The sequence below is a fragment of the Pristiophorus japonicus genome, chromosome 1 (assembly GCF_044704955.1).
Source record: "Pristiophorus japonicus isolate sPriJap1 chromosome 1, sPriJap1.hap1, whole genome shotgun sequence".
Taxonomy (NCBI): Eukaryota; Metazoa; Chordata; class Chondrichthyes; family Pristiophoridae; genus Pristiophorus; species Pristiophorus japonicus.
In genome coordinates this window covers 9,261,805-9,288,669 of record NC_091977.1, presented here as the reverse complement: position 1 = coordinate 9,288,669, position 26,865 = coordinate 9,261,805, and the positions used below count along the sequence as shown (strand labels likewise).

Below are 26,865 nucleotides of genomic sequence, written 5' to 3'. Positions count from 1 at the left end.
TTGGTAGTATTTACATAAGAACATAAGAAATAAGAGCAGGAGTAGGCCATAGGGCCCCTCGAGCCTGCTCCGCCATTTTATACGATCTTGGCTGATCTGATCATGGACCCAGATCCACTTCCCCGCCCACTCCCCATAACCCCTTATTCCCTTATCGGTTAAGAAACTGTCCATCTCTGTCTTAAATTTATTCAATGTCCCAGCTTCCACAGCTCTCTTGAGGCAGTGAATTCCACAGATTTACAACCCTCTGAGAAAAGACATTTCTCCTCGTCTCAGTTTTAAATGGACGGCCCCTTACTCTAAGATTATGCCCCCCATCAGTGGAAACATTTTCTCTGCATCCACCTTGTCAAGCCCCCTCATAATCTTATACGTTTCGATAAGATCACCTCTCAACCTTCTGAATTCCAATGAGTAGAGGCCCAACCTACTCAACCTTTCCTCATAGGTCAAACCCCTCATCTCTGGAATCAACCTAGTGAATCTTCTCTGAACTGCCTCCAAAGCAAGTATATCCTTTCGTAAATATGGAAACCAAAACTGCACGCAGTATTCCAGGTGTGATCTCACGAATACCCTGTATAACTGTAGCAAGACTTCCCCGCTTTTATACTCCATCCCCTTTGCAATAAAGGCCAAGATTCCATTGGCCTTCTTGATCACTTGCTGTACCTGCATACTAACCTTATGTGTTTCATGCACAAGTACCCCCAGGTCCCGCTGTACTGCGGCACTTTGCAATCTTTCTCTATTTAAATAATAACTTGCTCTTTGATTTTTCTCTGCCAAAGTGCATGACCTCACACTTTCCAACATTATATTCCATCTGGCAAATTTTTGCCCACTCACTTAGCCTGTCTATGTCCTTTTGCAGATTTTGTGTCCTCCTCACACATTGCTTTTCCTCCCATCTTTGTATCATCAGCAAACTTGGCTACGTTACACTCGGTCCCTTCTTCCAAGTCGTTAATATCAATTATAAATAGTTGGGGTCCCAGCACTGATCCCTGCGGCACCCCACTAGTTACTGATTGCCAACCCGAGAATGAACCATTTATCCCGACTCTCTGTTTTCTGTTCATTAGTCAATCCTCTATCCATGCTAATATATTACCCCCAACCCCATGAACTTTTATCTTGTGCAGTAACCTTTTATGTGACACCTTTGTCAAATGCTTTCTGGAAGTCCAAATGCACCACATCCACTGATCCCCCTTTATCCACCTTGTTCGTTATATCCTCAAAGAATTCCAGCAAATTTGACAAACATGACTTCCCCTTCATTAATCCATGCTGACTCTGCCTGACCGAATTATGCTTTTCCAAATGTCCTGCTACTGCTTCTTTAATAATGTCATCCAACATTTTCCCAACCACAGATGTTAGGCTAACTGGTCTATAGTTTCCTGCTTTTTGTCTGCCTCCTTTTTTAAGCATCTTGAGATGTCTGCTGTACCAGGTCCATTGTACTTGTATTTATATAGCGCCTTTCACAACCTCAGGATGTCCCAAAATGCTTCACAGCCAATTAAGTACTTTTAAAGAATACACTATTGTAATTTAAGAAACATGGCAGCAAATTTGCACACAGCGAGGTCCCACAAATAGTAATGTAATAATGACCAGATAATCTGTTTTAAGTACATAAGAAATAGCAGGATGTGTACGGCATTCACCCCTTCAAGCCTGCTCCGCCATTGAATAATATCATGGCTGATCTTCTACCTCAACTCCACTTCCCCGACCGATCCCCATATCCCTCGATCCCTATAGTATTTAAAAAATCTAGCGATCTCAGTCTTGAATATACTCAACGACTAAACTTCCACAGCCCTCTGGGGTAGAGAATTCCAAAAATTCACCACCCTCTGTGAAGAAGTTTCTCCTCATCTCAGTCCTAAATGGCCGACCCCTTATTCTGAGACTGTGACCCCTGGTTCTGGACTCTCCAGCCAGGGGGAAATATCCTCCCTGCATCTACCCTGTCAAGCCCCTTAAGAAATGTATATGTTTCAATGTGATCGTCTCTCACTAAACTCTCGGGACTGTAAGCCTAGTCTGCTCAATCTCTCGAGTTTTAGAGTGGAGGGGTATATTCGCCATGATGTGGGAGAGGGCTGGGCACATGCCCTCGACTCCCAGGTGTCAAGGCCTGTCAGACAGACAAAGTGGGTAAAATAATACAGAAGCAGAAACTTAACCAAATGCCCCCATTAATAAAGCTTTGCAAAAGAATCATACCTCTGAAATCATGGCTCAGGTTTTGAAACGGCACAGAATGGGAAGTCCTGGTACCACCATTACTGTCCTTTTATGATTGTTTTGAGAAGCGTGCACTGGGACGCTAACTGAAACCCTAATATAATCACTGGTCTTTGATTACTCTCTTTAGCCCCATCAGAGGCTCCGAAACTGAATATCAGGGAAACCACCGGAGAATCCGTACAGATCGAATGGAAAACTATCCCTGTGGAGAAACGACGAGGATTCATTGAGGGTTTCAAGGTTTATTACAGTAAACTATACAACGATTCAGCAGCCATGAAGCCCATGAGCCCACGTGGGCGGAATGCAGGTATTCTATACAAGTGTTGTTCTTCAGAAATGTGTCTCTCATCTGCAGCCACATTCATAAATTTGGCCTTTTAGTCCCTGGAAGTGCCTTCTGTTTAAACGTAGACGGAGGCCATTCATTCCCTCGAGCCTGCTCTGCTATTCAGTTAGATCATGGTCGAGCTGTATCTCTCTCTGCAAAATTTCAAATGACTTCCTGTACCTACAGCTTTTTGGGGGGAAAGAGTTCCAGATTTCCAGTACACTTCCTGATTTTACTCCTGAACAACCTGACTCTAATTTTAAGATTGTGTACCTGTGTTCTGGACTCCCCTGGTAAAGGAAATTGTTTATCTGTATCTACCCTAGCGAATCCGTTGTTAATTTTAGAACCCCTCCCCCATTTAGATCACTCCTTTAACCGTCTTAAACTCAAGGGAATACAAACCAAGTTTATGCAACCATAATTTAATCCTTTGAGCCCTGGTGTCATTCTGCTGAACCTGCGTAGACAGTGGGAAGGAAAGTTTTGTTCAAAGTAATGTCTAAAAGCTGATGAACAAATGTGCCTTGTGTGGGTTTTCTCTAGATTAGACCGACTGGGGACTGGGTTTCCCAAGCCAGTTCAAAGTTGCTGGCCCTTTGCACTGGGTGGAGATGCATCGAGCTCCTCTCAGTGTGGCTCAGCAGTGTTGTGGATTACAGGGCCAGCATTCCCAGAGACTATAAGCTCAAATCCCATCACGGCTCGTTGTGAAATTGAAATCAATCGATTTGTGGGGCTGGTACCAGAGAAAATAGCCATGCAAGCTGCTGGATCTTCAAGAAAACCCACCAATGGAAGTGAACCTGCCACTATTCCCCAGCCTGGCCTTACACGTGACTCCAGTCCCACCCACTCTGTGTTGCCCTCTCTGAGCTGGGGCGGGATGGACAGTGAATACTGCCTTGCTGCACTTCCTGAGAAACAATAAAATGTTTCCTACTGTTTAAAAAAAAAAATCAAGGCGTATTTTTATTTTGGGGTGAGTTCAGTGAACAAGAAGTATTCTGCCCCAGATTTTCCCTCTCCTGAGTAACAGCTCTCGCATTACCGAGTGTTTTGTTCCTTCAGGGTGACTCTCATGTCTTTTCCTCGAGGGCTGAAAGGGGCTGACCTGCTCCCTCTGTGGGTCCCGCTGACGAATGAAACTGCCATTGACATCACCCACCCTCTCTTCCTGCTGCTGGGGAAGCACGGTGGGGTGGGAGGGGATGGGGGGCTCTGTTGGGCCGCTCCTGGCACTCGAGTGTGTGTGGCTTGTAAACTCAGCGAAGCAAGATCAAAGTGTGTGGCGTTCCCCCTCGGTGTGGGGTCGGGGGGATTTATCGTTGCCGCTACATTCAGTCGCGCAGTCTGTTTTTTTTTCTCTTGTTACCTAGAAAATCTGCTGCTCCCAGTGTTTGTCCTGACAGTTCAACCCACGAGCCTCAAGCAACTCGTCCTATTTACGCCTGTATTTCTTATTGTTGCTTGTTCCTGATTGAATTTTGTGGGGCTGGAGATTGGGTAAGGGCTGTGTTTAGCACTACTGTCACAGCTGACATTAGCTGGGTGTTACACCTTGGGCCGCCTGGCCTGTGTGGTTCAGTGCTAACCTGGCACTCATTACACCCTCGGCTGTCGGCAAAGTGGAAAGGAAAAAAATGAACTTAAAATCGATAGGTAGAGAGCAGAACCAGAGGCCGTCGATATAAGATAGCCACCAATAAATCCAATCGGGAATTCAGGAGAAACCCAGAGAGGGGTGAGAATGTGCAACTCGCTGCCACAGGGAGTGGTTGAAGCAAATAGAATAGATGCATTTAAGGGGAGGCTAGACAATCATATGAGGGAGAAAGGAATAGAGGGTTATGCTGATAGTTAGATGAGGAAAGATGGGAGGAGGCTCGAGTGGAGCATGAAGGTCGGCATGGACTGGTTGGGCCGAATGGCCGGTTTCTGTGCTGTAATATCCTGTGTTAAGGGGGGATTTGATGGAGGTGTTCAAAATCGTGAAGGGTTTTGATAGAGCAAATAAGGAGAAACTGTTTCCACTGGCTGAAGGGTCGGTAACCAGGGTCACAGTTTTAAGGTGATTAGCAAAAGAACCAGAGGAGAGATGAGAAATATACTTGCACTGCGAGTTGTTGTGATCTGGAATGCACTGCCTGAAAGGACGGTGGATGCAGATTCTATAGTAACTTTCAAAAGGGAATTATATATATTTGAAGAGGAGAAATTTGCAGGGCTACGGGGAAAGAGCAGGGGGAGTGGGTCTAATTGGATAGCTCTTTCAAAGAGCCGGCACAGGCACAATGGGCTGAATGGCCTCCTGTGTGCATCATTCTACGATAAGCATGTAGCACCACGGTCTCGGAGAGTGTTTCTGATTTTCTGTTTTCTCCATTGCGATAGTTAATCCGCTGCCAAAGATCGTAAACAGCTCCTTGGCGCGGGCTTTCAAGATCACGGGCCTGGAACCAGGAACGACGTACCGTGTGGCATTGAGCACGTACACCAAAGGAGGGGAGAGTCCCAGCACACCAGTCACCGTGACCACACCAAACAGCCGTAAGTCCACCCATGACAAACACTCACCAAGGCCTATGGCAGCCTGCATGTACCATATTGCGGGATCAGAATTTTTCTCGGATGCGCTGAGATTTGAATCCTTTTTCTGGGATAATCCGGCATTGTATGTTTATGGAATATTGTTTTGAGGTTCTCCGGTTTGAAGTGACACAGTTCCACTCGAACATCCCTCTCCCCTCCAGGCAATGCGCTCCGTTAACAACTAAAATGACCAAGGACACTGAAAGACAGGCAAGATTTGCATTTATTAACTTGCACCAAGTCCCGCTCACCCATCACCCCTGCGCTCGCTGACCTACATTGGCTCCTAATTAAGCAATGATTTTAAAATTCTCATCCGTGTTTTCAAATCCCTCCATGGCCTCGCCCCTCCCTATCTCTGTAATCTCCTCCAGCCCCCAAACCCCCCGAAATATCTGCACTTCTCCAATTCTGCCCTCTTGAGCATCCCTGATTATAATCGCTCCACCATTGGTTGCCGTGCCTTCAGCTGCCTGGGCCCCAAGCTCTGGAACTCTCTCCCTAAACATCTCCGCGTCTCTACCTCTCTTTTCTCTTTCAAGACACACCTTAAAACCTGCCTCTTTTGACCAAGCATCTGCCCCAATATCTCATTATGCGGCTCGGTGTCAAGTTTTGGTAGGTACCGCTCCTGTGAAGCGCCTTGGGATGTTTTACGACGTTAAAGGTGCTATATAAATACAAGTTGTTGTTGTTGTGGATTGTTAAACCACACCTGATGTATCCGCAGTGATTCACGTGCGCAGTTGCTCTGCTTCATGGAACGGTAACCGCTGAAACAAACCATGTGACGCTGACCTGCATGAACTGTTCGATCAGAGGCTGAGAACTGCTCCCTTGCTGAACCATTACTTTTACATAGATCACCACTTCAATTAGCGAATGCAAGACAATCCAGGACGAGCAAAGGCTGTTCGACAACTGAGATCAACCGAGTAGATTAATCCAAATTATATAAATTCAGATGCCAGAGACGAATCAACTTCATTAGTTTTATTAACAGTGACAAAAATTACAAGCAAGTTTAAACGTCTATATACTTACTCGTAGAATATCCTTTGGGTCCACTTTAACTAACTGATCCAGGCGAGTTCTCAGTACGGAATACCAAAGAATTACAGAAAAGTGAGCCGATATATAAATCTAGACGGGATAGTCAGATGACACTCTGTAAACCTAGCGATTCTGTGATTGTCATGTGATCTTTGTGTCACACGCTACTCCACCAGTAGATGACACACTCGCTCCAATCTCATCCGAATGTGGCTGGCTTCATTTCTCATCAGTAGAAGTTAAGACAACTTTGCACATCACATAAACATCACACCTTAACAGAATCATAACAGCTGAAACGTAGACATGTTGGTTCCAAAGGAGCTAAAATTCTTCCACAAACCCTTTGATATTTCTTAAGTAACATTTTCCCGTCACCTACTTACTGAGCATTCATTCTCTTGAGGAATCCGAATGAATTCAGTATTTTTAGCAACTGTCCCTATTATATTATGAATGCATTTATTTGTAACACCTAAAGCTCTGATTGGGTCCCCTTGATCACAAGACCTGATTGCTGATTGGTCCCCTTGGAGGATAAGACACACCCAGCAGTTTCTCTGGAAACTCTTTTTGGAATGAAACTCTTTTAGAACCGCCCTGCCCATGTAATCAGTGACTTTGCAAAGTGTAATTCAAGCCATTCTGACTGCAGACAGAACAGAGCTCACTTGGAACAGACACGGCTCATTCTCACGGGTTAAGACCTTTTCCCATCTGCCACCGCCCTCACCGCCCAAGTTTCTGATTGTCTCCCCCGCCCCCCCCACCGCAACTCCCCCTGCCCAAGTTCGTGACCTTATCTACCCCCAACCCTGTCATAGATGGGGCATTGTGTGTGGGCCACGGATTGTTAACAGATTTATTGGGTATGAAGTGAAATCAGCCAGGTGTGGAGGGAGAACCTGGTGCAGATGTAAAAGGGTTAGAGTTGGAAGAATGTGATCCATCTTACCATCTGGATCACGTTCTCGCTCTCAACCCTCCCTTTAGACCTGGATCAACTTCTTCCCCCATCCCCATTGTGCTCTCCATGTTCTTCACACCCCCCCAACCGAGTTCCTGACCTCCTCTCCGACTCCCATCTCTCTGTCTTCTCCCAGCCTCCCAGTCTCTCTCTGCCCTCAGTATATCTCTCTCTCTCTCTGCCCTCAGTATATCTCTCTCTCTGCCCCCAGTCTCTCGCTCTCTCTGCCCCCAGTCTCTCGCTCTCTCTGCCCCCAGTCTCTCACTCTCTCTGCCCCCAGTCTCTCACTCTCTCTCTGCCCCCAGTCTCTCGCTCTCTCTCTGCCCCCAGTCTCTCGCTCTCTCTCTGCCCCCAGTCTCTCGCTCTCACTCTGCTCTCAGTCTCTCGCTCTCTCTCTGCCCCCAGTCTCTCGCTCTCTCTCTGCCCCCAGTCTCTCGCTCTCTCTCTGCCCCCAGTCTCTCGCTCTCTCTGCCCCCAGTCTCTCGCTCTCTCTCTGCCCCCAGTCTCTCGCTCTCTCTCTGCCCCCAGTCTCTCGCTCTCTCTCTGCCCCCAGTCTCTCGCTCTCTCTCTGCCCCCAGTCTCTCGCTCTCTCTCTGCCCCCAGTCTCTCGCTCTCTCTCTGCCCCCAGTCTCTCGCTCTCTCTCTGCCCCCAGTCTCTCGCTCTCTCTCTGCCCCCAGTCTCTCGCTCTCTCTCTGCCCCCAGTCTCTCGCTCTCTCTCTGCCCCCAGTCTCTCGCTCTCTCTCTGCCCCCAGTCTCTCGCTCTCTCTCTGCCCCCAGTCTCTCGCTCTCTCTCTGCCCCCAGTCTCTCGCTCTCTCTCTCTGCCCCCAGTCTCTCGCTCTCACTCTGCTCCCAGTCTCTCGCTCTCTCTCTGCCCCCAGTCTCTCGCTCTCTCTCTGCCCCCAGTCTCTCGCTCTCTCTCTGCCCCCAGTCTCTCGCTCTCTCTCTGCCCCCAGTCTCTCGCTCTCTCTCTGCCCCCAGTCTCTCGCTCTCTCTCTGCCCCCAGTCTCTCGCTCTCTCTCTGCCCCCAGTCTCTCGCTCTCTCTCTGCCCCCAGTCTCTCGCTCTCTCTCTGCCCCCAGTCTCTCGCTCTCTCTCTGCCCCCAGTCTCTCGCTCTCTCTCTGCCCCCAGTCTCTCGCTCTCTCTCTGCCCCCAGTCTCTCGCTCTCTCTCTGCCCCCAGTCTCTCGCTCTCTCTCTGCCCCCAGTCTCTCGCTCTCTCTCTGCCCCCAGTCTCTCGCTCTCTCTCTGCCCCCAGTCTCTCGCTCTCTCTCTGCCCCCAGTCTCTCGCTCTCTCTCTGCCCCCAGTCTCTCGCTCTCTCTCTGCCCCCAGTCTCTCGCTCTCACTCTGCTCCCAGTCTCTCGCTCTCTTTCTGCCCCCAGTCTCTCGCTCTCTCTCTCTGCCCCCAATCTCTCGCTCTCTCTCTCTGCCCCCAGTCTCTCGCTCTCTCTCTCTGCCCCCAGTCTCTCGCTCTCTCTCTCTGCCCCCAATCTCTCGCTCTCTCTCTCTGCCCCCAATCTCTCGCCCTCTCTCTCTGCGCCCCCAATCTCTCGCTCTCTCTCTCTGCCCCCAGTCTCTCGCTCTTTTCCCCCTCTGTCCCACCTCCGTTTTCTCTCCCACGGAAGGCCGCACAAATGTTTGTGTAGATAATCACCACGATATTCTAGGCAAAAGCCCTGGAGGCTCCTTCATTATAGTCATTGATTTTTGCTGGGTAACCCAAAAGCCCCGACAGGCTCGGGCTGGAGCAGCGATGAGCTCTGCGCGTTTCGTTGCCCGGCCCCACTTCCAGCTTCCTCATATATCGCACTGCGCATGCGCCACCGGAACGAGCTGCAGGCACACAAAGGGGTGGAGTCCACGGCACTCATGCGCAGAAGGACGCACAAATATCCGTGCAGATAATCACTCCGTTATATTCTGCACTGCCCTCACAGCCTGTCAGTCCCACTGTACCATCATGAACTTCCTCCTCACTCAGCCCACTTGTTGCTCCGCACGTGAAGACACAGAGTTCCTTTCCTCCCCAAGTCCCTGTAGTGATTACCGATGCTATTCATATATCTGTTTGTGTTCTAACCTTTGTTTTCCTCCCCCAATCAGCCATCGCACTGATCCTGGGGATCACCTTGCCGCTGGTGGGAATTTTAGCATTGGGAATCATACTCAGTATCTTCTGTTACCGAAAGCAAGAATGGTAAGTTCCCTTTCAATGATCAGCTTTTTTTTTTACAATGAAGTGGCAATTGCATTTTACCTCGCAGTAAGAGTCGCTGTAAGACTCATCGCACCATCTCTTACTCTGCTCTCAGTGTTTCCCAGAGCCTCTAAACCGTGGAGCTCCTCCCTGCCCTCAGTCTTCCCTTCCGCAAACGTGTTGGCACCTCACCACCACCTGATACACTGTGTCTGGTCTCCATTCTATCCTTGCTAGGGTCCTGCAGCTCCTGGTTGATTTCTCGTTCACTAGAGCTGTACCTGAGCTAGTATTAGTGCCCCAGCCGATGTCCTGGCTGATGTCTCTCACCAAAAGAAAGAAAGATTTCATTTTTATAGCGTCTTTCATGACTCCCTAAGTGCTTTACAGCCAACCAATCAAGTACTTTTTGAAGCGTAGTCATTGTTGCAATGTAGGAAATGCAGTAGCCAATGTGATAATGACCAAATCATCTGTTTTAGTGATGTTGATTGAGGGATAAATATTGGCTAGGACACTGGAGAGAACTCACCCGCTCTTCAAAATAGTGCTATTGTATCTTTTATGTCTGCCTGAGAGAGCAGACAGGGTCTTGGTTTAACATCTCGTCCGAAAGACGGCACCTCCTTAGCACTGCACTGGAGTGCCAGCCTAAATTTTTGTGCTCAAGTTCCTGGAGTGGGACTTGAACCCACAACTTTCTGACTCAGAGGCGAGAGTGCGGCCCACTGAGCCACGGCCGACACTATCACTAGATCCGTACCTGGACCAGTATTAGTGTCGCGGCTGAAATCAGACTAAGCATGGAACCCGGGACCTGTACAGTGTCGGTACACACTTTCTCTATGAAATGAGCCGGCAGTTTTACAACATTTAAAGCTCTGCGCGGACACTGGGCTGGGGCGGTGTGTAATTGGCAATAGGGGTGTGGTGGTGGGATTCTCCGTACTCCTGACCCGGCTGGGACCAGCAAACACTGGGGAGTGATGGCGGTGATAACACTGAGCTTACTGACTCTTTCCTTCTTCCCATCTTTTCCAGGATCAAAGAGACATTTTATCCTGATATTCCCAATCCAAATAACAGCAAAGTCCTGCAGGATGGAAACTTCCTTCAGGTATAGTCCAGCTCAGCACTGGGTGACGCGAACATTTTGTGCACATGTAGGCATGGATATATCAGTAAATGTGTGTATGAATGTGCACGTGTATTTAAATGTTTATATACATTTGTGGGTATATCGGTATGAGTACATGTGCTTGTATCTCTAGGTGTGCTTGTCTGCGTATGTACTTGTGTGTGAGTGTGCTTTTGAATGGAAGTGTATCGGGAAGGGGCAGTATCAGAATTTGCAAAGTCAGTAACCAGGGGGCATAAATATAAAATAATTGGTAGAAGGATTTGAGGGGAGTTGAGGAGAAATGTTTTCACCCAGAAGGTGGTGGGGGGTCTGGAACTCACGGCCTGAAAGGGTGGTAGAGGCATAAATCTTCACCACATTTAAAAATGTACTTGGATGTGCACTTGAAGTGCCGTAACTTACAGTGCTACGGACCGAGAGCTGGAAAGTGGGATTAGGCTGGAGAGCTCTTTGTCGGGCGGCGCGGACACAATGGGCCGAATGGCGGCCTCCTGTGCTGTAAATTTCTGATTCCATGTATAGGACACGTTCTCTCAATTTTACACTATCTGGTGACTCATTCCCCAGCCATTGTGTTGGGTGAGGAGACCGATTGCCCCTTGCTACAATTTAATCTGGGGCCTGAGCCAGGTGGGTCTGCAGTATGTGCAGCCCAGGCCAGCTCATTGATAGGGACCCATCACCAGAGCTGGCATTCTTCCCACTTGTCTCCGATTGGGCAGCCGTGCAATCCAGTGCCCGATTGGGCATGGTGGTCTTGGGCGGAGAGGCAGCTCGCCAGTGCTGGTAGGTTGCGTGTTGTCACTACTCTTGCGCACACTTGAGGTGGGGCCCCTTGACCGTGGCTGTGCCCAGGATGTCTGGACTCGGTGAGTAGGTATTGCTCCTGCAGAGGGCCTGCATGTTCCATATCGAACAGACCGAAACTCTGCCAGTGCGAGTTTCTCAGTCGCTCAGTTTAGAGACTTATACACTGGGACGACCCCAGCTGACCAAATCTAACCAGCTAAATCCAGCAAGGTCCTTCAGCTATTTCATTTTCCTTCATCTTTTTAGGGAGTCAACGTATGCAAAACTCTGGAGCCGAAGGATTGCACGCCCAACGAAGTCCAGGTTGTGGAAGAGAAACGGATTGGAGGAGCGGGCGAGAAGGAGGTCGAGGCGGATTATAAGGGCGAGGTTGTTCCTGACGATGTCTCTGATACCGAGAGCCAGGATCAAGGTGTCTTATCATACAATCCGCACCGCGCGCCTCCCGAGACCTCTGGGGAGACCAACCCAGCGTTTGAGGCAACGGCCCCTTTGTCACCATCCATCTACCCCAGCGAGGTAACGTACACGAGCATACGGGGCCCTGTGTACCATCAGCAGGGGGCACCAATGGAGGACGGTGCGGAGGTGATCGCCAAGTCAGGCTACCAGCCCCAGATCCACGGGGCCACCAACCAGCCGCCGGGTGAAACACAGAATGAGCTACAGGAGCTCGTGTCTCAGGCCAACGGCTACCAGCCACAGACACACCGCGTGTCCTGGACCCTTGACCCCGGAGACTTCCCACCACCTGAGACCGAATCCATTGGCAGCCCCACCTCCATCAATTCCCAGGCGTTCCTGATTCCGGAGAAACCACTGGGCAAGGACAGTGACTTCAAACCCAAAATGTGGTCCCTCCCCTTCTTCAATTCCAGATTATCCTCAAACTCGGACAGTAACTCCAACAACAGCTGATGGGGGGGCGGGGGGGTGGGGGGCAAGGGATGAAACTTGGGGGAAGGGTAGGGTGTCGAAATGGAGGGACATGGGTCCAAATCTTCGCCATTAGCCTTCGTCTCGTTTTTACTGGGTGAGAATCCTCTGTCACCACAGCGACCCCACAGGACAGTCTGCTCGAGTCGGACTTCGAGCAAAGGGATGCAGCTCATTCCGTCTTTACTCTATTGGCCTCTTCTCAAAGTTCAGGGTCTTGAAAGCAGATGGAAGGATCAACTTGCAGAAACCTTCTAATTACGAGAGTTTGTAGTAACCGTAATATTGACTAAGCCACAACAGTCACAGCCCTCAGGAAAATGGACTCCTGCCTCTCACTGCATATCGGATTGGCAGGGCTGAAATGGCCTGCTCCTGTTCGTTTCTATATAATCTTGGTCTGTGATCTCAGGCTGCAACTTCACTGTTACTTTTTTATAAAGCGTGGCATTGAGTGCATTACTGAATCTCGAGCCGAAATGATGCAGGTATGAAAGGCAGTTCTATCTGTGAAATGCAACCACCTGGCGCTGAATAACTCTGGGTATCGCGAGGGCTTCTTGTTCCAGGCACCAGGTACACTGCACTGCAGTTTGACCGGAGATGAGTCAGACTGGACTTAGTCTGTTGGGAGCCAGGCCGACGGGGCAAGTAGCCCTTTTGTTCCCATTTCAAACTCACGTGCTTGTGATGTGACTCGGAATACGAGGGGATAAACCTCCTGCTCACTACAGCTCTGCGCCTCCTTTACCAGAGTTCTGCCTCAGTTACCGTTCCTTGTTCCACATTGATTTGCTGCATCGATCAAAAGGAAATGGCGAAAAGAATTGGGCTGAGCTACCCGTGGCTCACCAGCTCTCATCTCTCTTTCCCCAGGAACCTCACACCTCTCCTTCCCCAGGGATTGATCCCCGCATCTCTCCTTCCCCAGGGATTGAACCCCGCACCTCTCCTTCCCCAGGGATTGATCCCCGCACCTCTCCTTCCCCAGGGAGTGAACCCCGCACCTCTCCTTCCCCAGGGAGTGAACCCCGCACCTCTCCTTCCCCAGGGATTGATCCCCGCACCTCTCCTTCCCCAGGGATTGAACCCCGCACCTCTCCTTCCCCAGGGATTGAACCCCGCACCTCTCCTTCCCCAGGGATTGATCCCCGCACCTCTCCTTCCCCAGGGATTGATCCCCTCACCTCTCCTTCCCCAGGGAGTGAACCTCACACCTCTCCTTCCCCAGGGATTGATCCCCTCACCTCTCCTTCCCCAGGGAATGAACCTCACACCTCTCCTTCCCCAGGGATTGATCCCCGCACCTCTCCTTCCCCAGGGAGTGAACCTCACACCTCTCCTTCCCCAGGGATTGATCCCCGCACCTCTCCTTCCCCAGGGAGTGAACCCCGCACCTCTCCTTCCCCAGGGATTGAACCCCGCACCTCTCTTTCCCCAGGAACCTCACACCTCTCCTTCCCCAGGGATTGATCCCCGCACCTCTCCTTCCCCAGGGATTGATCCCCGCACCTCTCCTTCCCCAGGGATTGAACCCCGCACCTCTCTTTCCCCAGGAACCTCACACCTCTCCTTCCCCAGGGATTGATCCCCGCACCTCTCCTTCCCCAGGGATTGATCCCCGCACCTCTCCTTCCCCAGGAACCTCACACCTCTCCTTCCCCAGGGATTGATCCCCGCACCTCTCCTTCCCCAGGAACCCCACACCTCTCCTTCCCCAGGGATTGAACCCCACACCTATCCTTCCCCAGGGATTGAACCCCACACCTCTCCTTCCCCAGGGATTGAACCCCACACCTCTCCTTCCCCAGGGATTGAACCCCACACCTCTCCTTCCCCAGGGATTGAACCCCACACCTCTCCTTCCCCAGGGATTGATCCCCGCACCTCGCTTTCCCCAGGGATTGATCCCCACACCTCGCCTTCCCCAGGGATTGATCCCCACACCTCGCCTTCCCCAGGGATTGAACCCCACACCTCTCCTTCCCCAGGAAGCCCATTGCAACAGGACAGCTAACAAACAAAGCCCAGCGATCTGGAGGCTGGCATGGCGTGGCGGGGGAGGGGTGGGTGACGGGCTAGATACACACACAGGCACACTCTGTCAGAGTGGAGTGGAGTGGAGGGGGGGTGGATACACACACACTGTCAGAATGGAGGGGGTGAGACCGAGCTGTTTAAAATTAAATGTTTGTGTTTGCAGTGGCTCGCCAGGACTTGAACACAACAGCAACGTGAGCCGTGTTTTCGGGAGAGAATTCTACTTGTGTTGTGCTTTATCAACACCAGAGCGCTTTGCGTACAGTGAATTGCTTTGAAGTGCGGTGACTGTTGTTTCGGTAAAGCTCGCCGTGAGCTGGTTGCGAGGATTGTCTGTGCGGTCCAGTTTAAATATTCTCTGGTTATGACACACAACCGTAACCCGGCCAGAAGATGAATTGTGGATTGTGTTGGCAATCCGAGGACAAGCTGTGATCTGAAACTCCAGTGTTGTACCGAACTGTTCATTCAGTACTTCAGTCCCCAAGGACCAAGTCGCAGACTTCATCTCCTGCTTCTTCTGAAGGCTGGGGGAACTTTCAAAGAATTGATAATTTGCGGGGAAAGGGAGAAGGGCAACGGTTGAGTTGTTGAGCTGATATAAACTGCTATCAAAATTTTAGCCTGGAACCAGGACATAGATTTAAAGCAATTGGTAGAAGGTTTAGAGGGGATTTGAGGAGAACTTTCTTCACCCAGAGGGTGGTGGGGGTCTGGAACTCACTGCCTGAAAGGGCGGTAGAGGCAGAAACCCTCACCACATTTAAAAAGTACTTGGATGTGTTCTTGAAGTGCCGTAACCTACAGGGCTGCGGATCCAGAACTGGAAAGTGGGATTAGGCTGGATAGCTCTTTGTCGGCCGGCACGGACACGATGAGCCAAAAAGGCCTCCTTCCGTGCAGTAAATTTCTATGATTCCAAGTAGTGGGATTTCAGTAACACTGCGTGAGGAGCCACTAGGAATGCCATAGCAAGGAGTCATTCAGTATTCTATAGCGCACTGGGAGTTGCAGAGACGGGCTGTCGTTTCTGTGATTCAGGGCCCGTGCTGCTTACCCAATCCGTTTGGAACTGTGATTTGGATTGTCAACTTATTTATTCAACTAGCCTGGTACATATTAACTGCCGGGATACATCTATATAACTACATTTCAAATTGAGAACAACTTGCAATGTATTTTCCTTTTCTCCAGCTGGGAGGGGAGTGGTAGGAGAGAGAAGGATGGAAGGATGGCTTCCTGCTCTCTAGCTCCAGATAACGAGGGCAACTCCCTTCCCACCCGATCTTCTCACCCACCGCAGCTTGCCATGAGCATAGGCCAATCCTGTTCCCCCTGCGCTGAATGTGGAGACAGTTACTGTCCCACAGCCACACCACAGGGACTGAGCTGATCGCAGCTTCTGATGCAAGCAGCAAGGCCAGCAATTGGGCTGCGAGGTGAAGGCAGCACACACACACACACACACACACACACACACAGATATATACCCACACACACACCTACATCCGTGCAGATACACACACGCACAGATACACATTCAGCTGTGTACACATACATACACCGAATGGAGGTAGGACAGCCATTTCAAATGTTCTGACTTTCAGCTCTAACACGCGTGAAGTTTATTGTCTTCAAAGTGTTGAGCCATTCCTGTCGGCGAGCAGGTTGGTATTTGACTCTGTATTAACGCATGTGTTAACCAGTTAATTCTAAAGGAATGCTGTAAGCACACTTGGCTGCCAGTATCACTAAAAGTAATTATTAGACTTGTTTAATTTTTTTAAGTGAGCGGTACGGAAATCAGTATTTCAATAATGATTGTTAAATTGGTGCAATGGAATCCCAGAGGGGACAGGGACAAGAAACTGCACCTGAATAGTTTGTGCAAGAATTCTGAGGGCATTTCTCTCATTCCGATTCCCTTTCGGGTCCTGCACTGTACAGAAACATCTCCTCCCCAAGGTCCCATATCCCACATCCTCTTCAGGTTCCCATACACTACAGGGACCCACTTCCTCCAAGACCGTGTACAGTACAGGAACCCGTTCTTTGCTCCCTTCCCCCTCACCCCAACACTACCTGGAGATAATAAAAAGGGTGCAGCTAAGAGCAGGGATGTGGGCAGTCTATTGTTTTGCTTGGTCTTAAGCTATTTTCTGCTGTTTAGAGCCATTCTTCCCATCAACTCTCTCCGTCCCCTTCCCTGACTGCTGGAACATCCCTTGCACCAACCTGGTAACTGACTGGTCGGAACTGCACAAGAGCCTCAGCGATCGGTTCTCTGAGGTACCATTTTGCCTTCATAGATATATTTAAGGGGAAGCTAATACACGAGAGAGAAAGAAATATAAAGGCGAGATGAAGAGGAGGCTCGTGTGCAGCATAAACAAACAGCGGCACGGACCTGTTTCTGCTGTAAATTCTTCCCCACCAAATGCAAGGCTGAGATTAGGGACTCCTCACAACCAATTGGGAAGGGACCGAGGTCAAAGGGTATGCGGCCTGCTATTCTGGATCACAGTCCGTTGCTGCTATCAGTTTCACAGTGTTACTGACAGGTCTTCTGTGGCGTCACATGATGGCAGTGGTCTTATACCACATGCTGTGTTTAAGGTTGCCTGTCCCTTTAAGTGACTATCTAATCCTGAGGCAAGCAGAGTTTATTTGCCGTTTGATGAGGACATTTTGAAGATCGGAAAGTACTTGTAAATTTCTTGCTCCATGTCAGGAAAAAAAACATTATTTTGACTGGCTTTTAAAAATATATATCTGCTTTAAATACTTTGCAGTCCAACCTTTCAGCTAGTTAGTACTGATGTGCAGCATGCAGATTAAATCTGGAAGTCGTGTTTAATTAAATAGATTACATTTTTATTTACTTAATTAAACAAGCCTGCCAGGAATCTGAGGAAAGCATTCCCATATTTTGACAGGACTTACAGCATTTAAAGGGGAAAATCACCTGTAAGCCTATTTTTGAAAGAGACAAGCAATTGGTTTACAAGCTGGAGAAATGCAGGAGGCACCATCGGGAATATACAGGAACCGTCTGGGATTGCTGAAGTTACAATGATTTATAGGATATGAGATTATGCTGGTTCGAACACTTTGTTCACTACTGCGATGTGTTGACCATTATAAAATAAACAGGACGCTCCTCTTAAAAAGACAGACTGTCAGCTAATATTCGCACAGCACAAGCTGAAGGCTACGGTCTTGTTATTTCCATCCTTGATCTCTGTGCTTTGACTTGTGTACCTGCCCTGAAGACACACTCGAGCAGTCAGCGCCTTGTATGAAGGCAATGCACGGGGCCAGTAAATGCTGTGTGCCCTACACTGCATTCTGCCTGACCCTGGCTGTACTCGATGCACAAGTTTGGCAGAGTGAGAAACTCATTGAGAAGGCAGCAGTTATATTTATGTAAAACTCTGTCTCGGCCAAGACCCGTGTTTTAACTAAAAAAATAAATACACATCCCTTTCTCCTCGCTCCTATCCTGAAGATACGGGATCGGGTACAGATCAGTAAGCCACCCTCCGATACTTCGCCCATTGGGCCATTGTCTGGCGTAAAAATTAAAAAGGGAAGGTGGCTCAACCGTGGCTATTTAGGGAAATCAGGGATAGTATTAAAGCCAAGGAAGTGGCAGACAAATTGGCCAGAAATAGCAGCGAACCTGGGGACTGGGAGAAATTTAGAACTCAGCAGATGAGGACAAAGGGTTTGATTAGGGCAGGGAAAATGGAGTACGAGAAGAAGCTTGCAGGGAACATTAAGGTGGATTGCAAAAGTTTCTATAGGTATGTAAAGAGAAAAAGGTTAGTAAAGACAAACGTAGGTCCCCTGCAGTCAGAATCAGGGGAAGTCATAACGGGGAACAAAGAAATGGCAGACCAATTGAACAAGTACTTTGGTTCGGTATTCACTAAGGAGGATACAAACAACCTTCCGGATATAAAAGGGGTCAGAGGGTCTAGTAAGGAGGGGGAACTGAGGGAAATCTTTATTAGTCGGGAAATTGTGTTGAGGAAATTGATGGGATTGAAGGCCGATAAATCCCCAGGGCCTGATGGACTGCATCCCAGAGTACTTAAGGAGGTGGCCTTGGAAATAGCGGATGCATTGACAGTCATTTTCCAACATTCCATTGACTCTGGATCAGTTCCTATGGAGTGGAGGGTAGCCAATGTAACCCCACTTTTTAAAAAAGGAGGGAGAGAGAAAACAGGGAATTATAGACCGGTCAGCCTGACCTCAGTAGTGGGTAAAATGATGGAATCAATTATTAAGGATGTCATAGCAGTGCATCTGGAAAATGGTGACATGATAGGTCCAAGTCAGCATGGATTTGTGAAAGGGAAATCATGCTTGACAAATCTTCTGGAATTTTTTGAGGATGTTTCCAGTAGAGTGGACAAAGGAGAACCAGTTGATGTGGTATATTTGGACTTTCAGAAGGCTTTCGACAAGGTCCCACACAAGAGATTAATGTGCAAAGTTAAAGCACATGGGATTGGGGGTAGTGTGCTGACGTGGATTGAGAACTGGTTGTCAGACAGGAAGCAAAGAGTAGGAGTAAACGGGTACTTTTCAGAATGGCAGGCAGTGACTAGTGGGGTGCCGCAAGGTTCTGTGCTGGGGCCCCAGCTGTTTACATTGTACATTAATGATTTAGACGAGGGGATTAAATGCAGTATCTCCAAATTTGCGGATGACACTAAGTTGGGTGGCAGTGTGAGCTGCGAGGAGGGTGCTATTAGGCTGCAGAGTGACTTGGATAGGTTAGGTGAGTGGGCAAATGCATGGCAGATGAAGTATAATGTGGATAAATGTGAGGTTATCCACTTTGGTGGTAAAAACAGAGAGACAGACTATTATCTGAATGGTGACAGATTAGGAAAAGGGAAGGTGCAACGAGACCTGGGTGTCATGGTACATCAGTCATTGAAGGTTAGCATGCAGGTACAGCAGGTGGTTAAGAAAGCAAATGGCATGTTGGCCTTCATAGCGAGGGGATTTGAATACAGGGGCAGGGAGGTGTTGCTACAGTTGTACAGGGCCTTGGTGAGGCCACACCTGGAGTATTGTGTACAGTTTTGGTCTCCTAACTTGAGGAAGGACATTCTTGCTATTGAGGGAGTGCAGCGAAGATTCACCAGACTGATTCCCGGGATGGCGGGACTGACCTATCAAGAAAGACTGGATCAACTGGGCTTGTATTCACTGGAGTTCAGAAGAATGAGAGGGACCTCATAGAAACGTTTAAAATTCTGACGGGTTTAGACAGGTTAGATGCAGGAAGAATGTTCCCAATGTTGGGGAAGTCCAGAACCAGGGGTCACAGTCTGAGGATAAGGGGTAAGCCATTTAGGACCGAGATGAGGAGAAACTTCTTCACCCAGAGAGTGGTGAACCTGTGGAATTCTCTACCACAGAAAGTAGTTGAGGCCAATTCACTAAATATATTCAAAAAGGAGTTAGATGAAGTCCTTACTACTCGGGGGATCAAGGGTTATGGCGAGAAAGCAGGAAGGGGGTACTGAAGTTTCATGTTCAGCCATGAACTCATTGAATGGCGTTGCAGGCTAGAAGGGCTGAATGGCCTGCTCCTGCACCTATTTTCTATGTTTCTATTCTTTAGTGTTCGGGTCAACATGTCAGCAGCGGATTCGAGCATGGGGTGCTGGCAGCACCTCACACACATATACAGCTATGGTGCCCTGAATCTTACTACACTACAACTTGGCTTAAAGTCAGGAACTGCTTGCACTTACTGCTAGAATTTTTTTTTGTATAAAAGATTCAATCATTGCTGTTTTACATATATATATAAATAAATTCTGTTCCAACAATCTGTCTCTTGTCTGCATTGTCTCTTTGGGGGAGGTAAGCACATCTAGTTAGAAAAATGACATTCTAGTGCAGCTATTCTCACCGAGTCCTTTGTAATGCGATGGTCACATGTCACACGTCGACAGGCGCACAGATTGAAGGGGTCTCACCTGGATAAAGCAAGGTAATACATAAGAAGATTGGTGAGCAGCCCATTTTAATCATACCCCTTCCAGGCTGCTTAAGGGGACCGACCGTCCGCTGTATTAGTCAATCCACTGCTTAAAGCAGGTAACTGATGCCTTTTGCAGACAGGCATCACACTAGCAGTTGCAGAGCAGCACTAGTGAAGGATCAACTTCTGAAATTAAAGTAGAAAATGCTGGAAATACTCAGGTCAGGCAGCATCTGTGGAGAGAGAAACGGAGTTAACATTTCAGGTCTGTGGCCCATGGTCAGGACTGGAAAAGTTAGAGATGTAACAGATTGTAACCAGGTTGGGGCGGGGGTGGAGAAAGACAGTCATAGGCAGTCCCGCGGAATTGAGGAAGACTTGCTTCAACTCCTGAAGTGAGTTCTTTGGTGGCTGAACGAGAGCCAGACTCTGTCACAGGTGGGACAGATAGTTGTTGAGGGAAGGGGTGGGTGGGGCTGGTTTGCCGCACGCTCTTTCCACTGCGCTTGGTTTTTGCATGCTCTCGGCGACGAGACTCGAGGTGCTCAGCACCCTCTTGGATGCACTTCCTCCACTTAGGGTGGTCTTTGGCCAGGGACTCCCAGGTGTCGGTGGGGATGTTGCACTTTATCAGGGAGGCTTTGAAGGTGTCCTTGTAATGTTTCTGCTGCCCACCTTTGGCTCGTTTCCCATGAAGGAGTTCAGAGTAGAGCACTTGCTTTGGGAGTCTCGTGTCTGACATGCGAACAATGTGGCCTGCCCAGCGGAGCTGATCGAGTGTGGTCAGTGCTTCAATGCTGGGGATGTTAGCCTGAGTGAGGACTCTGATGTTGGTGCACCTGCCCTCCCAGGGGACTGTATTCACAGTCTGTAATAGGGTAGATGGCAGGAGAGATTAAATGGCAGAATCAACAGCTGCCCTCCGGAAAAATAGGGGCAGAAATTGATGTTAAGTCCAGAAGGCAGTAAAGTGCCTCGAACTAAGTTGAGCTTTGTTGGAGCTGTGTAAAAGGCTGAGGACAGAGAGGCACCACCGATCTCCCTCAGCTCCATCCCACTCTGCGTGAAATTTACCTGAAAAAAATCCATGATCCGCCGCGCGTGCCCCCGAGCGCCTTTTCTGTCGGTGCAACTTGTTTTCTGTATGTGAGCTTTCAAATTTAAAATTTTCATAGCCCACCAAACCAAACCCACCCAGTTTTGGGAGGATGGGACAATTAAAATTCCCCTTTAAGTGTTGGTGGCCAAGTAGTGCATTGGGTGTTTCCATGTCCTATATATTTCCCCAAAATGTGAGAAACCATGAGTAATCCTGAAATCACAACACTTTCCCGCCAAGCAATTGCTTGCTTAGATTTAGGAATTCTGAGTAATAAGCTGACACTAATAAGCTGACACTGTAATAAGTCAAAACTGATGGAAATAATTATTTACAGCAAAGGGAAACCAACCAGCAACTCAACAAAATCTCCGTCTGTTACTTTTTGCCAAAGCTGTAACATCATTGCTTTATGGTGATGGGAAAACACTGAAAAGGAAACTGAAGAACTCATGAATTAGTGGCAGGAGTAGGCCACGCGGCCCCTCGAGCCTGCTCCGCCATTCAATAAAATCACGGCTGATCTTTAACCTCAACTCCACTTTCCTGCCTGATCTCCATATCCCTTGATTCCCCTAGAGTCCAAAAATCTATCTATCTTAGCCTTGAATATACTCAACCATTCAGCATCCACAGCCCTTGGGTGGGTGGGTAGAGAATTCCAAAGATTCACAATCCTCCGAGTGAAGAAATTCCTCCTCATCTCAGTCTTAACTTATCCTGAGACTGTGTCCCCTGGTTCTAGACTCTTCAGCCAGAGGAAACAACCTCTCAGCATCTACCCTGTCAATCCCCCTCAGAATCTGATATGTTTCAATGAGATCACCTCTCATTCTCTTAAACTCCAGAGAGTATAGGCCCAATTTACTCAATCTCCTCATTGGACCACCCTCTCCCAGGAATCAATCTAGTTGAAGCACTTAAGCATACCTATTTAGCTGAATTAGTTTTCAGGCAGAATCACAATATGTTATTGAAAGGATAGCTTTATCCAGTGGCTAGTTGAGTCAAATAGACAGAGTTTAACCTTTGCTGATCTCAGTCAGTGCGGTGATGGGGCTACTGTGACTGTCTAACATGCGGTGCTGAGATCAATGAAAAAATCTGACAGCAGCATGTATTTGGGTGCTGGGAAAGGAAAGGAAATTGCTGAGCTGTTGTGTAAGCAAGGACAGGATTGGACCCGGCTGCTGTCATCCCTGTGGTCCAGCAGCTTGCTGACACACACAGATTTAACACATGAATAATGATTGCTCTGCGGACATCAGTTATGGGCAGGGTAGAGAGAGGCTCCGTTGGGAAAGCCATGGTGCAGGCCTGGAGTTACAGCACACCTACAGCAAAATTCTAAAAGGACAAAGGGTGTTAAAAAAAACAAGCCTGAAAGCTTTGTGTCTTAATGCAAGGAGTATCCGTAATAAGATGAATGAATTAACTGTGCAAATAGATGTTAACAAATATGATGTGATTGGGATTAGAGACGTGGCTCCAGGATGATCGGGGCTGGAAACTCAACATCCAGGGGTATTCAACATTCAGGAAGGATAGAATAAAAGGAAAAGGAGGTAGGGTAGCATTGCTGGTTAAAGAGAATAATGCAATAGTTAGGAAGGACATTAGCTTGGATGATGTGGAATCTATATGGGTAGAGCTGCAGAACACCAAAGGGCAAAAAACATTAGTGGGAGTTGTGTACAGACCTCCAGTAGTAGTGATGTTGCAGAGGGCATCAAACAGGAAATTAGGGGTGCATGCAATAAAGGTGCAGCAGTTATAATGGGTGACTTTAATATGCACATAGATTGGGCTAACCAAACTGGAAGCAATACGGTGGAGGAGGATTTCCTGGAGTGCATAAGGGATGGTTTTCTAGACCAGTATGTCAAGGAACCAACTAGGGGGGAGGCCATCTTAGACTGGGTGTTGTGTAATGAGAGAGAATTAATTAGCAATCTCGTTGTGCGAGGCCCCTTGGGGATGAGTGACCATAATATGGTGGAATTCTGCATTAGGATGGAGAATGAAACAGTTAATTCAGAGACCATGGTCCAGAACTTAAAGAAGGGTAACTTTGAAGGTATGAGGCGTGAATTGGCTAGGATAGATTGGCGAATGATACTTAAGGGGTTGACTGTGGATGGGCAATGGCAGACATTTAAAGACCGCATGGATGAACTACAACAATTGTACATTCCTGTCTGGCGTAAAAATAAAAAAGGGAAGGTGGCTCAACCATGGCTATCAAGGGAAATCAGGGATAGTATCAAAGCCAAGGAAGTGGCATACAAATTGGCCAGAAATAGCAGCGAACCCGGGGACTGGGAGAAATTTAAAACTCAGCAGAGGAGGACAAAGGGTTTGATTAGGGCAGGGAAAATGGAGTACGAGAGGAAGCTTGCAGGGAACATTAAGATGGATTGCAAAAGTTTCTATAGATATGTAAAGAGAAAAAGGTTAGTAAAGACAAACGTAGGTCCCCTGCAGTCAGAATCAGGGGAAGTCATAACGGGGAAGAAAGAAATGGCAGACCAATTGAACAAGTACTTTGGTTCGGTATTCACTAAGGAGGACACAAACAACCTTCCGGATATAAAAGGGGTCAGAGGGTCGAGTAAGGAGGAGGAACTGATTATTAGTCGGGAAATTGTATTGGGGAATTTGATGGGATTGAAGGCCGATAAATCCCCAGGGCCTGATGGACTGCATCCCAGAGTACTTAAGGAGGTGGCCTTGGAAATAGCAGATGCATTGACAGTCATTTTCCAACATTCCATTGACTCTGGATCAGTTACTATGGAGTGGAGGGTAGCCAATGTAACCCCACTTTTAAAAAAAAGAGGGAGAGAAAACACGGAATTATAGACCGGTCAGCCTGACCTCAGTAATGGAATCAATTATTAAGGATGTCATAGCAGCGCATTTGGAAAGAGGTGACATGATAGGTCCAAGTCAGCATGGATTTGTGAAAGGGAAATCATGCTTGACAAATCTTCATGAATTTTTTGAGGATGTTTCCAGTAGAGTGGACAAGGGAGAACCAGTTGATGTGATATATTTGGACTTTCAGAAGGCTTTCGACAAGGTCCCACACAAGAGATTAATGTGCAAAGTTAAAGCACATGGGATTGGGGGTCGTGTGCTGACATGGATTGAGAACTGGTTGTCGGACAGGAAGCAAAGAGTAGGAGTAAATGGGTACTTTTCAGAATGGCAGGCAGTGACTAGTGGGGTACTGCAAGGTCCTGTGCTGGGGCCCCAGCTGTTTACACTGTACATTAATGATTTAGACGAGGGGATTAAATGTAGTATCTCCAAATTTGCGGATGACACTCAGTTGGGTGGCAGTGTGAGCTGCGAGGAGGATGCTATGAGGCTGCAGAGTGACTTGGTTAGGTGAGTGGGCAAATGCATGGCAGATGAAGTATAATGTGGATAAATGTGAGGTTATCCACTTTGGTGGTAAAAACAGAGAGACAGATTATTATCTGAATGGTGACAGATTTGGAAAAGGGGAGGTGCAACGAGACCTGGGTGTCATGGTACATCAGTCATTGAAGGTTGGCATGCAGGTACAGCAGGCGGTTAAGAAAGCAAATGGCATGTTGGCCTTCATAGTGAGGGGATTTGAGTACAGGGGCAGGGAGGTGTTGCTACAGTTGTCCAGGGCCTTGGTGAGGCCACACCTGGAGTATTGTGTACAGTATTGGTCTCCTAACTTGAGGAAGGACATTCTTGCTATTGAGGGAGTGCAGCGAAGGTTCACCAGACTGATTCCCGGGATGGCGGGACTGACCTATCAAGAAAGACTGGATCAACTGGGCTTGTATTCACTGGAGTTCAGAAGAATGAGAGGGGATCTCATAGAAACGTTTAAAATTCTGATGGGTTCAGACAGGTTAGATGCAGGAAAACATAGAAAATAGGTGCAGGAGTAGGCCATTCAGCCCTTCTAGCCTGCACCGCCATTCAATGAGCTCATGGCTGAACATGCACTTCAGTACCCCATTCCTGCTTTCTCGCCATACCCCTTGATCCCCCTAGTAGTAAGGACTTCATCTAACTCCCTTTTGAATATATTTAGTGAATTGGCCTCAACTACTTTCTGTGGTAGAGAATTCCACAGGTTCACCACTCTCTGGATGAAGAAGTTTCTCTTCATCTCGGTCCTAAATGGCTTACCCCTTATTAGACTGTGACCCCTGGTTCTGGACCTCCCCAACATTGGGAACATTCTTCCTGCATCTAACCTGTCTAAACCCGTCAGAATTTTAAACGTTTCTATGAGGTCACCTCTCATTCTTCTGAACTCCAGTGAATACAAGCCCAGTTGATCCAGTCTTTCTTGATAGGTCAGTCCCACCATCCCAGGAATCAGTCTGGTGAATCTTCACTGCACTCCCTCAATAGCAAGAATGTCCTTCCTCAAGTTAGGGGACCAAAACTGTACATAATACTCCAGGTGTGGCCTCACCAAGGCCCTGTACAACTGTAGCAACACCTCCCTGCCCCTGTACTCAAATCCCCTCGCTATGAAGGCCAAGAATATTCCCAATGTTGGGGAAGTCCAGAACCAGGGGTCACAGTCTAAGGATAAGGGGTAAGCCATTTAGGACAGAGATGAGGAGAAACTTCTTCACCCAGAGAGTGGTGAACCTGTGGAATTCTCTATCACAGAAAGTTGTTTAGGCCAATTCACTAAATATATTCAAAAAGGAGTTGGATGAAGTCCTTACTACTAGGTGGATCAAGGGGTGTGGCGAAAAAGCAGGAATGGGGTACTGAAGTTGCATGTTCAGCCATGAACTCATTGAATGGTGGTGCAGGCTCGAAGGGCCGAATGGCCTACTCCTGCACCTATTTTCTATGTTTTTACGTGACGCACGCGCGTACCGACGTCACCACCGCTGAGTGACAGTGGCGGAGACTTCCCGCCTTCACGAGCACTTACGCCCCCATTATGACCGACTTCCGGTCCGCTCCAAAAATATTACCAAAGAGGTGAAAATGGATCAAGAGCCCGCCTCGTCAGACCCGACAGTAAAAACATCTAGAAAAAGGTAGGTGCGCCAGCTTTCTGGCAGGCCTGAATTTCGGCCCCAGTCTCAGGATAAGGGGCCAGTCATTTAGGACCAAGATGAGGAGAAATTTCTTCACTCAGAGTTGTGAATCTTTGGAATTCTCTACACCAGAGAGCTGTGGGAGTATGTTTAAGACTGAAATCGCTAAATTTTTCAGCAATAAGGAATAAAGGGATATGACAGGAAAGTGGAGTTGATACAGCAGTTCAGCCATGATCTTAATGAATGGTGAAACTGGCTCGATGGGCTGTGTGGCTCCCAATCTATTTCTTTCAGGTGAAATCCAGCATCTAGTTAGCATTAGCCACACTTCTGGTGCCTGATTACAGTGGCCACCAGTAT

At 48.3% G+C, this 26,865-nt stretch overlaps 1 protein-coding gene across 3 annotated transcripts in view; it reads left to right on the top strand.

Moving 5' to 3' along the window:
* lifra (LIF receptor subunit alpha a) overlaps positions 1-12,275 on the top strand; it is a 239,065-nt gene extending 226,790 nt beyond the window's left edge. For all 3 annotated transcript variants that reach the window (XM_070877348.1, XM_070877341.1, XM_070877356.1), the window contains exons 17-21: positions 2,396-2,578; positions 4,994-5,149; positions 9,313-9,406; positions 10,448-10,523; positions 11,604-12,275. In XM_070877348.1, coding sequence (XP_070733449.1) covers positions 2,396-2,578; positions 4,994-5,149; positions 9,313-9,406; positions 10,448-10,523; positions 11,604-12,275 — 1,181 coding nt within the window. The remainder of the gene's footprint in view (positions 1-2,395; positions 2,579-4,993; positions 5,150-9,312; positions 9,407-10,447; positions 10,524-11,603) is intronic.
* Positions 12,276-26,865: the final 14,590 nt, after the last annotated feature.